Here is a 15,937-nt window from a genome sequence, read left to right as displayed (position 1 = left end):
TTGACGATCAACTTGCGTCCTTTATCAGACATCGCAGATCCCTACGTAGAAGGGGCCAACGACTCGGAGCCCATTTCATGGCTGATGAAATCCGAGATGTTACAGCAGCGATCCGGAAACGGATCTCATACCTCCGCATAGTTGAATGGGACCGCAAGCTCAGGTCCTTCTCTCGGCCAGACTCCACCTTCTGGGGCACATATAGGAAGCTTGCCAGCTCTAAAAATAATAAGACTCTATCTCCGCTCACCAACGGGCAAGTACTTCTCTCATCCGACCTTGAAAAAGCGGAGGCCCTTGCTAGCATTTTTTCGGAGGTGCACAACAACGCTACCCTGCTTCCCGCCGTCATGGAACCGGAGGTGTACTGCTTCTCGGCCTGGCTTGACACGGCCGGCACCGGTGATCCTGTGCGTGTTCTTCTCTCCCCCGATCTGGTGTGAGGCCTCATCGGGAGGATGGGGTCCAGGAAGTCGATGCGGTTTTTTTTGTAAATTTTTCCGCACAGTACTTCAGTATTCACTGGATAAACATCTTACCTCCTGTCGGTAATGCGACTAAACACTTGGCTGGTTATAGGGCTTCAGCTCTAAGGGACAGCCCACAGCGGGAGGAAAACCCAGAGAGACCCCCTCCCCCTCTACTTAGTACGATTATATATATAAATCAGGGCTCTCGAGTACCGCTCGCATTTGCCGTCATTTCACTGCGGAGTATCTATTTGGTATACCCGTCTCTAAGGGCGGTATTATCAGGCATCCGGCATCCTTTACTAATCTACTAGTCTAGTAGAGGATGCCGTATGCTTAAGACGATCTCAGTCTTAAGCAAAAACTGAGATAATACCGCCCTAAAATGACTGAATGAATAGTTTTTCATTAATTCTTTTATATTTGGAAGAACTGTCTTTAAAAGTTTAAATAATTATTTTGAGCCTCCCTGGCATTCAATTGACTAACATCCTGCTAAGTAAAATATTAAAAATGTTATAATACCCGTCTAAATACATGTTTTCCAATTTTTCTTTCTTCCATAAAATATGGTAAAAATCCGATCTTTCAAGTCGGTCTTATAAACGTGTTTTATACATTATTTGCGCTTAAGACTTTCGGACTGTTTTTAAATCTATACTATTATATAAAATTGCCTACGTTTTGCGGTCAGATCCAGACATCAGGATCTGCTTGATTTTTGCCGCCAATCTGCGGGTGGTTTTTGTCAACAAGATCTGATCGAAATCTGATATCAATCTGCGGTCAGACGAGGGCAGCAGGATGTGCTCGGTATCTGATGTCAATCTGATATGAGGTCCAAACATCAGGCTCTGACCACAAAACCATAGTTAAATGCGGAAACAGTAGGTCCCGAATCTGATGTCAGGATCTCCTCGAATCTGATGCCAATCTGCTGGCATACTGCGGTCAGTTTGTTTACTGGAACAAATATATATTTCGGAAGTTCCCTATTCAGTTTCCACCCACTGGTCGCTACCGTGTATCTTTACTCGTCGCCCGGCTATTCCAACCTTACCTGAAACTTATTTCATTAATGTCTCATCACGCTTGCAATATTTTCTAAATTTAAAGGCATTTTTCTGGTGTAAACTGCATATAAGCTTTCAAATAAGTCCAAATTCAATAAAATCGGCCCACGCATGACAGAGATATCGTAATATCGTCTCATGGATCTGTCGGATACGGTAAGATTTTTCTTATGAATCTTATGAATCTTCTCCAATCAAAATTTTCGTCAACATAATACGTATACGCGTTACATGCACACCTTCAGCCAAAAGAAAGACTAACACATGTTTCGTTCGTCGATTCGTCAACTCTCGGGACCATTCGATAGGGATCGTCATCCGTCATTATACATACCTATATATACTATTGAATTATAATATACCAACTGTCAATTCATCATAACCTTCCAAGTGTCAAATAAGGTAGGTTGTCCAAATTTGAAATGTCACGAGTTTTTACACTACATAGAAGACTGAATTATTGTCTTAATTAACAAGGTAAGTCGCCAAATTTTTTTTAATAGATTCTTTATGTAGAGTCGCAGACTTGGCAGTTGTCCGAAGAAGATCGACAGAGAAGCATCTCGTTTCGCATAAGTTTCTGGAAATTTGTACCATGCATGTACAAAATAATGTATTGTAACAAATAGCATAACATTTAAATTGACAGATATTTTTATACCAGCAATTTACAGTTTTTATGCAAAGCTTATAGAAATGAAGGGGACGCACAGGCTTGGAGGTTGTCCGGAGAATATTAGATAGACAGAGCATCTTATTTCCCACAAATTTCTGGAAATTTGTCAACTAAGGTAAATCGACCAAATTTGTCAAAAGACATAGCATTAAGAATTAAGAAAATAGATTATGGTTGACTGCTTCCAATGTAGAGCAAGTCACATTAGTGAAGAAAGTACGCTGAAAACACATCTCTCTTGATGCTTTACATTTTTTTGTGATAGACATTTGTAATAATTTAATAAAATCCACAATAGTTGCCACACCATTCATTAATTCATTAATATTTTAGGTTCCCATTAACAATATTTCAATTCACCGATAAACAGACTAAACTAATTTTATTCCAAAACCAATAAATTGTGTGTTGAACATATTGGATCTCTTCGTTCATTTTTGCTGAATTATTACCATTAGCATTTAAATTTCCTGCAACAAGACTTTCTGCCATACGCGCTCACCTCCTTCGGACATATTTTGTAGTCTCTACACTTATAATAGCAAAACGCCACTCTATTTCTATATAAGTTCTACGTTAAGTTGTAGCTAAAATAACTAAAATGTGGATTTTATATATTTACAGATAATCGAAGCAGAAGATGATGTAGTGTGATCTACGTTAGAGAAAAAATGTATTAAAACATAGTATTATTATTATATTAATTAAATGATTTTATTCAGGTTCGATCCTCTGTTTCCTTCTTGTATGCTTGCTTTATATCTGAAAATTCAAATTTAAACCAATTCCACCAATCCAATGGTCTTGATGCTTTGCAGGCGTGCGTAGTTTGGATCCCATAAAAAACTTAAAAAAAGTAAAAAAATTATGCCAAGTACATGAAAGCAAATAAATCACAAAAACTAGAAGATAAAAATTACCAAATAAAAAAAGATGTGAAATAAAAAATGAGCTGTAAATACATAAAGGTGCTTTCCATCTGCGCTTAAGATGACACAACTACATATACACAGCTAGAATGCTGTGTTCTTACATTCCATTACTCATATCGCGGACATTTTAATTAACCCATCAAAAAGAATCCCATTTAAAAACATTGTCGTAAATTAATAGCTTTACAAAATTAATGATATACAAAAAATTGCGCTAATTATAACAATGGCTATTAATACAAAGAAAAAAATATATTAAATAAAATTAAGCAGAGATATTTTTATACAAATAAATATTTTAATACGAATAAATATTTTATTCAAAATATTTAGCGTTGCGCCCCGAATTGGTGTTGCTAAACTGAATCAGTATGTATAAATTGCATTAATCTTTTTCTCTCTTTCTTGTGCGTGCGTTCGTGAACGTGTGTATGTGTGCGTGTGCATATGCTATGTATGACATTAGAATTAAATATATGCAGAATAAATCTGACTGCGTTTCTAATATCTATCCCTGATAGCCATCTGCCTGCAGTCTGCCGGCAGATTGACAGCAGGGTCTGCCAGGAGAGTGCAGGATCTGCCGGCAGCTGCGGCGCAGCCTACGTCCGCATCCAGCTACGGTTCTGCCGGCAGGGTCTGCTTGTCAGGGTCTGCCGGCAGATCGACGGCAGATCGACGGCAGGTCCTGCTGCTCGCCTGACACATCCAACAGCGCCATCTGAAGGCCACAATTGCCAAAGAATTTCCTACGCGTGACGTCACGTGGACTTATTTAAAAAAATATTTATTCTTTCTTTAATAATATACAGGATCAGTGATTACAATTGTTACAAAATAATATAAGCGCATATAAATCCAAAGAGCGACTTTCAACATTTACATTTACAAATCCACGTCCCGTAACCACTGGTACCTAGTAGGCGCGATATCAGGAAATTTCATTCAGTATTTTCGACTTCTTTTTTGTGTAGAATCACCATGTTCCGCGTTGTGTTAGCGCTGAAAACAAATACAATATTAGCATAAAATTAAACGTAACGTATGAATAAACAGAATACATGCGATACTTACTTCAGCTCCATCTCCACACAGTACACAGTCTAGGCGATCATGCATGCTCCTGCGAACATTAAAATTTATAAGAAAATATGTCTTAAATTATTATCTACTAAACAAGACTCTGAACATTCGCACTTCGCGCATAACCCTACTTTTCTGTCTTCTAGATAATGCGAATCTCGATGTCCGCGACGTAGATAATTAGAAATTATTCAATTCCATAATTACGTTTGCCTTCTGGATACGCCGAGATGATTTGTTTGAATATTGATTGATGAGATTACTTAGAATATTCTTTGAGCGTACGTCTTCAAGCACAACGGGCAACGGGTGCCACTTCCAGTTTTCGAGGTCTGAGGTGGCAGTCACTGGCGGTGGCAGTCAGTGCCGGCAAAATCGAAGAATATTCCAAGTAATTTCATCCATCAATATCCAGACAAAGCATCTCGTCGTATCCAGAAGGCAAACGTAATTATGGAATTGAATAATTTCTAATTATCTACGTCGCGGACATCGAGATTCGCATTATCTAGAAGACAGAAAAGTAGGGTTATGCGCGAAGTGCGAATGTTCAGCGTCTTGTTTAGTAGATAATAATTTAAGACATATTTTCTTATAAATTTTAATGTTCGCAGGAGCATGTATGATCGCCTAGACTGTGTACTGTGTGGAGATGGAGCTGAAGTAAGTATCGCATGTATTCTGTTTATTCATACGTTACGTTTAATTTTATGCTAATATTGTATTTGTTTTCAGCGCTAACACAACGCGGAACATGATGATTCTACACAAAAAAGAAGTCGAAAATACTGAATGAAATTTCCTGATATCGCCCCTACTAGGTACCAGTGGTTACGGGACGTGGATTTGTAAATGTAAATGTTGAAAGTCGCTCTTTGGATTTATATGCGCTTATATTATTTTGTAACAATTGTAATCACTGATCCTGTATATTATTAAAGAAAGAATAAATATTTTTTTAAATAAGTCCATGTGACGTCACGCGTAGGAAATTCTTTGGCAATTGTGGCCTTCAGATGGCGCTGTTGGATGTGTCAGGCGAGCAGCAGGACCTGCCGTCGATCTGCCGGCAGGACCTGCCGTCGATCTGCCGTCGATCTGCCGGCAGACCCTGACAAGCAGACCCTGCCGGCAGAACCGTAGCTGGATGCGGACGTAGGCTGCGCCGCAGCTGCCGGCAGATCCTGCCGCCCGATCTGGTTATCAGGGTATATGTATATTATGTATTTTAGATTGTAAGGAAGTTATTGTAAATTATTAATACTAAGACAATTAACAATTTTTCGGTTTCACAGCGCCAAGTATTTTCAATACAATATTTATTCGTATTAAAATATTTCTACCCTATATCTATGAAATCATATGTGACGACGATTTCATTGTTTTTTTATCGATTTTGTCACGTTTTCTGTAACGCTTTAAATGTCACGTTTTTCTGTAACGCTATAAAGTGGGGATATTATAAATAATACAGAAATGTGTTTGGTGTCCTTCTTTTCGCCATTTAGACAGGATTAATGGAATACTGTTCTTATTTAAAATTCATATAGCGTTTCAAAATTAAAAACTAAAACATCACGGAAGTCATGTCACAATTTGTGAAACTCTTTAAATGGAGGCTATTTAAAAAATGTGCGGCGTATTACTTCTTTTCTACATTAGTCAAGGTTGAATGGAGTACTGTTCGAATTTTAAAATCATGTTTATTTGAAATTTAAATTCATGTTGTGTTTTAAAATAATAACCAAAAAACCATGGAAGTCATTGTTTTTAATCTACCTGTTCTTTGTAACGCTTTAAAATGGGGTTATTATAAATCATATAGATGCGGTAAAGATCACGGTTAGGTCGCTATATTTTTATACGTGATTAATTCAATTTTTCGACCACTTTTTATAGATTTTTAAAGGTTTGTCAATTATACATCACATACTTCATTGTGTCGATAAGGTAGGGAATGACATGGAAATAATTTATGTTGAAGTAAAAAAGATATATTTGTTGTCCATCTGTTCTACATTTATCCAAGTTTATTTGAATACTGTTTAAATTTAAAATTCTACAACCATCTGGCGCCTTTGGTCATTGATTTACAGGGTTTATTTGTAAAATAAAAGACTTTATTTGTTTTCCAATTTTTTTTACAAATAAATCTGCATTAATAACCTGCAATTCAAAGTGAAGTGTACAGGTGATGGTATATGTTTGGTGTCCTTTGTTCTAAATATTTATCGAGCATTGTAGACTTTACACGTTCACGGAAACACAAGAGCTAATTAAAAGATAAATATTTAATTTATATTTTGCGATTTAGACTACACTAAATAAGAGATAACTGCTTCCTTTGTATATATTTGTAGATTTTAAAGTAACACTGCCGCCATAGAAAAGAAAAATGAGAGAAAGTAATGGTAATGAAGATGAAAACGGTTGTTCGGTAGCTAATCAGGCAGCGAAAAAATCTGCAGAACGCGTTAGAGAATTTCGGGAACGACAACTACACGAAGACCAGAGAACTTTGTCATCTAAGTAACCAGCGAAAACAGCAAGCTCTACAAAAAAAAATGACACAGCTTTGACAGCATATTTTGAATTGAATAAAATAGATCCAGCTGCCAGAAATATCCTTTACAGAAATATACCGGAATACTATCGTTTGGATGCTAAGAAAACGTGGATTAAACGTAAAAGGAAAAAAGAAGTTATTGGAAAAGTCTGTTCTGCTAGCTCAAAAGATTCTGAAAGATTTCACCTAAAATTGTTATTGAACTTCGTTACAGGTGTCACACGTTATAATGATCTGAAAGTTTATGAAGGAAAACGATATGATACTTTCAGGGAAGTTGCATTAGCGAGAAATTTACTACATACTGAGGCCATTGTATGCGAAATATTTGATGAGGCAGTTAAAGTCATGATGCCTCGTCAACTACGATTATTTTACTGCACCTACCTCGCAGGTAAACAACCAGTCAACGCTCTACATATTTGGGAAAAATACAAAAACCATTTCTGTGAAGGATTTAACGATAACAATGAATACCGAGCTTTACAATATATTTCGTCTATTTTGGAAACTGAAAATTTTACGTGCAAACACTTTAATCTCCTGGAGCCTGATGTAGATTTGCAATTGGTGGAGACAGGATGAACGTAAAAGAAGAATGGACAATGAATTAAAACAAGCTATTGGAATGAAGGAAAATTGTAATATAGATCAATTACTTATACTGGATCGACTAATGTCTTCGGTTCTGACAAACAGTGATGAAAAAATTTACCACCTGGATGGACCTGGAGGAACTGGTAAAACGTATCTGTATAATTGTTTGGTACATTTTCTGCGTGCAAACGACAAAAAGTTATCACTGTTGCGTGGACAGGAATTGCTTCAATATTGTTGCCAGGAGGAACACCATCGCAACGTGTATTTAAATTGCCAATAGAAATAGATACGTATTCAAAGTGCTATTGCAAAAATGCGAAAGATAAAAATCAGTTATATGAAACGGACGTAATTATTTGGGATGAGGCTTCAATGGTTCCAAGTAGGGCAGTGGAAATGGTTGATGAATTACTTCAAGATCTCTGTAATGATAGTAGCAGGTCCTTTGGTGGTAAAGTAATCTTCGGTGGAGATTTTCGTATGCCACACCATCACAAATTGTAAAGTCCACTTTAAAATCAACTACAATATGGTCCAAATGTACCCAATTAAAGTTATCGAAAAATATGTGAACGTCTGATGTTGAACATGCAAACTGGTTATTAGATATCGGCAACGGCATTATTGAAACTTTGAAGGTTCAAGGATCATGAAAATCAGTAGACATCATTCGTGATATTTACAACAAGTCCATTTCCTCAAATACTGATTTATCTGACAGAATTATATTAGCCTGCCATAATGATGATGTACGCGCACTGAATAATAAAATATTAAAATTGGTTGAAGAAGAAGATCATACCTATCTGAGTATAGATGCAGCTAAACCTCGAGGATTCGATCAAACGGATGAAGATGTGCAGTTAGAATATCAGATTTAATATTTGAATTCATTAAACTTTCCTGGATTCCCTGAGCATAAATTACATCTGAATGTAGGATCAGTTGTCATGCTCTTTCGAAATTTAAGCATTAAGGATGGCCTTTGCAATGGTACACGTTTACAAATAGTTCAATTGCATAAGCATTTAATTGCCGGTAAAATTATGACTGGTGACCCTGCTGGAGAAGTTGTGTACCTTCCGCGTATTAAATTGGATACAGGCGATATAAATGCAAGCAAATTACCATTCGTACTACACAGATTCCCATAGTCTTAGCATTTGCTATAACAATTAATAAGTCTCAAGGACAAAGTTTTGATCACGTTGGAATATACGTCAACAGACCTTAATTTAGCCATGGACAGTTATATGTTGCATTGTTATGATGCCGCTCAAAAAACGATATAAAAATCAAAGTTATTGAAAATATTGTGTGGAAAGAAGTATTGTAAATAAAGATGTTCTGAATTTAAGACAGCTTATATTTTCTGTCTATATAAATCAAACAAATCTCGACAACTATACTCCCAGTCATTTAAGAAGGAACCCGTTTCGCGCATGTAGAATGAGCTCATTGGCTCCAAAAACGCGTTGGTGGGGTACAGCCAATAGTGGCTTCTCCCGGCACCAATGAGCGTCAACCTGCGCAGAACCGGTCTAAAAACTCGTCGGTCGGCAGGTTCCTTCTTAAATGGAATATAAACAGGGAGTATAAACAGCAAACGAAAATACAGTTTGCAAAGAAGGGAACTAGTAACGAAGGGGACGAGCGAAGCGAGGGGGGTTGGGCGCCGACGGCCCCCCTAGTATTTGTATAAAAATATATCTGCTTAATTTTATTTAATACATTTTTTTCTTTGTATAAATAGCCATTGTTATAATTGGCGCAATTTTTGTATATCATTAATTTTGTAAAGCTATTAATTTACGACAATGTTTTTAAATGGGATTCTTTTTGATGGGTTAATTAAAATGTCCGCGATATGAGGGATGGAATGAACACAATGTATGAACACAGCCTTTTAGCTGTGTATATGTAGTTGTGTCATCTTAAGCGCAGTTGGAAAGCACCGTTATGTACTTGCAGCTCATTTTGATTTCACATATTTTTTTATTCTGTAATTATTATTATCTTCTATTTTTTGTGATTTAATTGATTTCATGTACTTGGCGTAATTTTTTTACTTTTATGAAGTGTTTATGGGGATTATACATATAACTGCCCCCATTGTGATTGCTCCTCTGCTACCATAAGTATAGACTTCCTACGTGAGAACACATGAAGTGTTCATTGACTCTGAGGTGCTTACAAATATGTAGTCACTACATTTGTAAATAGGTATTTTATCTTTTAAACGATATATGCAATTAAAAAATATAATATATATCGCAGAATATTCTTTTTTTGAACACCTCACCCGAATATCTCTATACACCAAATAATGTAAAAAAATCAAATTAAATTGCAGGATTTTAAAATGAAAATGAGTTTTGCGAGAAAACGAATGTTACAAGAAAGGAGACATGAAACCATTCGAATATGTATCTACTTAATTAGATAATCTCCTATCTTAGGGGGCACATTAATAATATGTAACCCACGTTTCCGCGTAATCTTACAAAATACTATTAGTGTTATAACCACACAACATTCGATTCAAAGGATATGAACCGAACGTAATATTTAGAATACACATAGGTACATACGTTTTCATCCAGTTCGTCGAACGCGTTCAAAGTCCCCGTCACAGCCTCAAAGAGTGACAAATCAATGAGGGCTGGCATAAGGGGGCCACATCGTTGAGTTATTTCGCCAGAAGGCGCGACTGGTTATTTTTGCCCCATGGTTGCGGGCCTGACTTACAATTAGACGTCGAGGGCGGTTTCCCCTCTGCTCGTTTTTGCAGCTCGCTGCGACGCTCAGCGTCTGATTCCACAAGGCCATTAAGATTATCTTTAGCCACGAAAAACAACAAGATCAAGTTCTATCGGGGCAACGAAGTTTCTGCCCTGGTTGCAAAAGGAAAGACGCAGTACAACCGGCGAACAGCAACAAAGAGAGGCGTCACAGCTTACAGCTCATTTTGCTTACCTACGGCACAGTGATACAACAATGCGGTGATAAACTGTACAAAACATGAGTTGTGTGAAAATTGAGATTTTATTTCCTTTTTTCCAATTTTTCAGTAATCAAAGTTCGTGTTTCGTCGTCTTGCGAAGAGTCGAAGTGACGTGCGAAAGCAACAGACAACAAGAGTCGCGCGATCTATCATAAGACCAAGACGCGTTCGCTTTTCGTTCCTTTCAGAAATAAGGTAGATTTCAATTATCGTTCCCTTTCGTTAATCTACCGATAGAGTGAATAATATTAATCCTATCGAAGATAACAAACGATATGTTACAACCGTTAATCCTACGAGTACGGAATACTCGAGATGACTGTAAGTAGGTACGTACAAGTAACTGTGACGGGATCACGTGTTCATCGCGATTCCATCTTGGATCTTATTCCTCCCTCTAGCGCGACGAAAAAATCTTTCGTTTCCTAATAAATTCGCTCGATCACGTATTCTCTCCGCTTCGTCGTTAAGTACATGAACAATAATGAATAATCAATAATGACAATAATAATATTATCAATAATTAATAGGAGTAATATTATTAATAAGTAATAAGTAATAAGTAATAATAATAATAAAATAATATAATAATATCAATAATATTAATTTATTTTCCTATTACCTTAATCGATGGGTTATGTAATAATTAATACTTAAGATTAAACCTTCCTAACAGCTCTTTCACTAACTTTTTACAAGACTTTTGGTTTCTTTCTCCGTTTCTTCGTGCATATTAAACGTCTACTTACAATTCTAACGAATCGAGTTAACCTCGTTTCAGGTCTCGAAGGGTTTAGGACTAGACAGTCTCATTCTTCATAGCCCGATCATCCGTCTCCCTTCTCGCTAGCTAGTTATCCATTTTAGATTCTGTCCCGTTGGTTTCGTTCCTTTTAGTTTCACACCTGCACATACGTTAGCGAATAGCTTCGCGCTAACGAATCACTGACTAGTTTCTAACCATTAAGACTATTCGGTTGTGCTAATTAAGGCACCAGATCACTTGTAAGAATGGACGAACGTACATTGGTTTCGATAACGTAGCACTGGATAAATTAATCCGTATTCAGAATACACGTCTCAACAACGTATGGCAATACTTTATGACGAATTTGTAGATTTGACACGTTCAATGTTCAACTTGAACAAGTTTGGAGATTCATTACGTAAATACAAAACAAACATTTCCAAACTCATTCTGAATAATAGAAATGGTTTTATCTGCCCAATTTGTTGCTGAAATAGGAATTTACAATAGAACTCCAGCGCCAAAATCATGTACCTACTTCCTTTTAGAACCCTACTTCTAAAACATATACATACATACATACATATATACTTCCTTTTAGAAATTTGCTTCCAAAAAAATATAAATACTTCCTTTTAGAACTATAGATATAAAAGTCGTAAAGGTTGCCATCCATTCGTGACAAATTTCTTCCACGAGTCAAGAGGCAACGTAGAATCACCAAGATTTCGGTACTTTCATCTGATTTGATACTAGATCACCGTTTAGTTTAGTAATTACCGTAATTCGATAACCTATATTCTATAAGACCAATCCATTCGTCCGTTGGTCCTCATTGGATGCGTACCGCGAAATGCTAATCGATTCGTTTCGGTGACTACCACAAGTCGCGCAGGAAGGCATCGTCTTTAAGACACTCGATGATTTCGCTGTTACGAAATTCTAAGGCAACATCATTGTAATTACAACGTGGCCTCTGTTACGTGCAAACGGTTACATCGCTTAAAAGTATCTACAACATTCATCCTAACGAATCACTTAGAAAGTTCTTTCTAACTGATTGTACATGAGATACTCCTAAACCAGAAATTACAGGGTCATCATTTAACCTTGCAACCCGCGCTTACGCAAACAGGTAAAACAGCAACAGCGTCTCACGGACGCATTTCACTACAATCATGCACCGGCCCGGCGTTCGGTGTGCTGCCAGGGACCGCTGGACAGCAATGATGCCCGAGCTTCGAGAATTTTAGGATGGCCTCTTTCAAATTACCGTCGCAAAGAGCTATTCGCAATTTCCAAACCCGGGGTTGAAGAATTTGGGACCTTTTTCGTATAAATTTTTAACTATAAATGAAAAATTATTCCCTCTTAATGATGGATAATTTAACATATTTTACGTTCACTTAATTTTTTTCTTCAATTATTTAACCATAATTGTTGTAAAAAGCTTTTGCAAACTGTTTATTTCATACTCTATTAATGCTCTGTTTAAAATTCATGGTGTTGATAAACAATATTGTTTCTGTACCATTACTTTCATAAATTGTGAAGTTAAATTTTTATCCAATTATGTGTTAGTACCGCAGACCTCAGAATCGATTGTTCTGGTTTTCATTTTTATGATTTTATCCTTAATGTAGCGCATACATAGATCAGACGTAAGGGGTAACTAATAAGACCTGTCTTTGATTGTAGCTGTGTTATAATTTGTTTTCTAGAATTGTTGTGTCTGAATGTTTTAACCTTTTAGCTACTCAACGCCACGCCTATATCGGCTTTCATTAATGTCATTTTCGGAACGATGCGCCATTACTGTGTCTTTTACACGCAGATGGCGAAAAATCTCTCCGTACAGGGGTATAACGCCGCGGTCAACCCTGTCGTAGCTAAAAAATTTTAAATTGCGACGGGTACGAGGAGACTAGTCGGCATTATTTTCAAACCTCATTACAGTAATCTGAGGTGCGAGTCTTTGCGAAGTTAATTTGAAAGAGACCATCTTAAAATTCTCGAAGCTCGGGCATCACTGCTGTCCAGCGGCCGCTGGCAACACTCCGAATGCAGGGCCGGTGTATAGTTAGTGGAATGCGTCCGTGAGGCGCTGTAGCCATTTTACCTGCTCGCGTGAGCGCGGGTTGCAAGATTAAACAATACCCTGCCGAAATAAATGTATGGTTTCGTCCTCCTCACTGTTTTTACATTCGTTCAGTTTCTCCCGTGTTGATTAAAGAATGCACATTGCAAAAAGTATCAGGTCATTCCAAAAGTCTTTGCGTATCTCGTAGGAGGCAGTTATGACTTCTACTTACATTATGTATGCAGTACATATGTTCTATACGTTAAGTCTGTTTGCTGCTTAAGCCATTCCAACGTTTGTCTTTTTTTTTAGCATCAGTTCAGTATCAACAATCAATCAGTGAGCCGAATTTAAAGCCAGTGATCGCTTATTTTAGTCAGAATAATGAATTCAACAAATCCGTAAATGCTACACATGCTATTAAGGGTGTTAAGAGACTATATTTATTTGTTTCATTTGTTGCATCGTTTGTAAGTTTCACTGATTCATTTACTTATTAATTGAAAATATTAATGTACATAGAAATAATAGAAACTGCAGCTACCTAGTAAATTTTTTACATCAAAATCTATTGAATTATTTGAACGAAACACCAATCAGTTAGTGAAACGATGGGAAGAACTCATTGAAAAAGAGGGAAATCACAGTAACGATGCAACTTATTTCGTTTTATGTTTTTCTTCGTAATAAGGTTCAAACGAAAATACGCAAAGGCGTTTGAAATAACTTGATATTTTGAGCCGGACACATTCACTGATTTAAAACAAAATATGCTTCTGAATAAATTTCTATTCTAGTTCTGCTGTTGCTATACATATAGTCGTTATTGCGATTAGTCCTGTATATACTGAATCGAACTTAGAATTTTTATCATGAGCAATTTTAATGGGATGGCTGATTTTAGACAAATCACGTTTTCTGCAGGATTATATAGAATTATCGAATTTTCAACAGGAAAATATGTCATTGATTTGGGAACACTTTACATGCAGACCGCAGTGTCGTCCCTTCATTTCCCTTCAATATAGGATTTCTCCCTCTGTAGACCAAAAGCTACGCGCAAGCTCTGTGGCTACTTCATTTATGATTTTTCAGTTCGTCGGATATAGAAAGAATGATTTTCTACGCATAAAATTGATAAATAATCGATCCCGATAAATCCCTTCAATCTAAATAATTTAGACTACGCACCCATGTCCGTAAAGTTTTCACACGATTCGACCAATATTCAGAAAAGATGTCCACAATAGTATCAAAATTATATGTTACAAAAGTCCTCCTTGCTGGAAGATTGCAACAAAATTACAGTGACCGATAACGATCGACGAAGAACTTGAAAAATTATTCATCAATCCGGAAGAAACATCAACCACAAAAAAAAATATTATCGCCCAGTTCCTCCGACAACTTTCCCCGCAAAAGTGCATTATATCGATTCTGAATACAGATCAGTCTTCCACCAGTTTCGCCGAACACTAATTGTAAGTAAATCTCTCTGATTTAACCATACAGCAGTTCGCGCCTCGTAAACTCACATCTCGGTTCGTTTTTGTCCCGCAAACAACACTTAAATGTACAAGGAATCCGCCGTGTATCTAGAAACTTTGTGTGTCTCCTGTGAAGCCTTCATCGCCCGTCGTACCCCGGTATCTAGTTATAAATAATCATAATGCTAGCGTTTTTACGTTTCGTCTCCCTGCTTTGAAGTACATTGGCCATAGGCGCCGATTTTGGCCCTATAAAAGAGACCGTGGAAAGGAAGATTAAGGTGGGGAAGATTAAAGATTAAGTTCGTAGGAAACTTGCGAGTAGTCGATCCTGAGCGGCGCGGCCCAGTGCGCGAGGTTTCTTCGTTTTCTGTCTCTCGCGGTGCACAGTGTTTCCAAAATTAACTCGTGACAACGTGGAAAGAAACTCCGAATAGCTGGAACAACGGCTTCCTCGTGGAGCGTGCAATCGCCGCTGAATGGCGCTTGTCCCTTTGAAAAATAGAAACGTGGCAGGATCGACGCGGAGAACAGGCGAGGATCAAAGTTTATAACGGCGAGGACCGAGTTTTGCGTCGCGAGTTTAATATGTACCGCTGGAATCCTTGCCCGGTGGTAGTGCCTTCCACGCGGCAATTTACTTAGTTTCTACTGTAATCTTGCTTCTTGAGGCGTCGTTTGATACGGCAGTCCTGGGAAAGCCGCGCCCGCCGCTGTTGCAGCTGCAGCCGCGGCTGCCGGCAATCCGGCCGCGCCTGGTAGCGCTGCATACGTATACGGTGTCACGTAACTCGCAGCTGCTGCGTTTGCTGTAAAAAAAACAAATGAATTGTCTGCTGAGATTCTAATATATATTTATATGTAATATGAGTAGGTATGCGAACGATTCTGGTGCTGGTAACCCTCCGAAAAGAAAATAAAAGGATCTATTTGCGTACAAGTACCGTGTACAGTGTATGTACATACATAGGTATACCGCGAAAATCTTCTAACCTTCACGTAAGTTAATATGTTAAGATTATGGCGCTGACGCCATCTGTATTTCCATTTGTACATATACAGAAACTGGGGAAAATAAATCTTTTTGCTAGAGAGTTTAAACGTTATGTAAGATGAAATTAATTGTAATTCATTGTGTAAAACTAAATTAAACGATTGCATGTTTTTTTTACCGTGTATGCACATCTTTAAAGTAATTGTTGCAGGTCTGTTGTATTT

At 37.4% G+C, this 15,937-nt stretch overlaps 1 protein-coding gene and 2 long non-coding RNA genes across 5 annotated transcripts in view; 2 read left to right on the top strand and 1 right to left on the bottom strand.

Annotated features, from left to right (window-relative positions):
* Positions 1-15,937, top strand: part of LOC143378570 (uncharacterized) — a 137,127-nt gene that overhangs the window by 64,397 nt on the left and 56,793 nt on the right. The gene's annotated exons all lie outside the window — the stretch shown is intronic.
* On the top strand, positions 4,372-5,153 carry LOC143378547 (uncharacterized). Its single transcript, XR_013088279.1, has 3 exons — positions 4,372-4,681; positions 4,849-4,897; positions 4,970-5,153. It is a non-coding gene; the product is annotated as an uncharacterized LOC143378547 (long non-coding RNA).
* LOC143378518 (RNA-binding protein 38) overlaps positions 10,427-15,937 on the bottom strand; it is a 56,499-nt gene continuing 50,988 nt past the window's right edge. For all 3 annotated transcript variants that reach the window (XM_076830340.1, XM_076830342.1, XM_076830341.1), the window contains exon 6: positions 10,427-15,528. In XM_076830340.1, coding sequence (XP_076686455.1) covers positions 15,368-15,528 — 161 coding nt within the window. In that variant the 3' untranslated portion in view covers positions 10,427-15,367. The remainder of the gene's footprint in view (positions 15,529-15,937) is intronic.

The sequence above is a fragment of the Andrena cerasifolii genome, chromosome 2, assembly GCF_050908995.1.
Source record: "Andrena cerasifolii isolate SP2316 chromosome 2, iyAndCera1_principal, whole genome shotgun sequence".
NCBI classification, from domain to species: Eukaryota; Metazoa; Arthropoda; class Insecta; order Hymenoptera; family Andrenidae; genus Andrena; species Andrena cerasifolii.
Note: the sequence above shows the minus strand (reverse complement) of the source record. Positions and strands in the feature narration are given on the sequence as shown.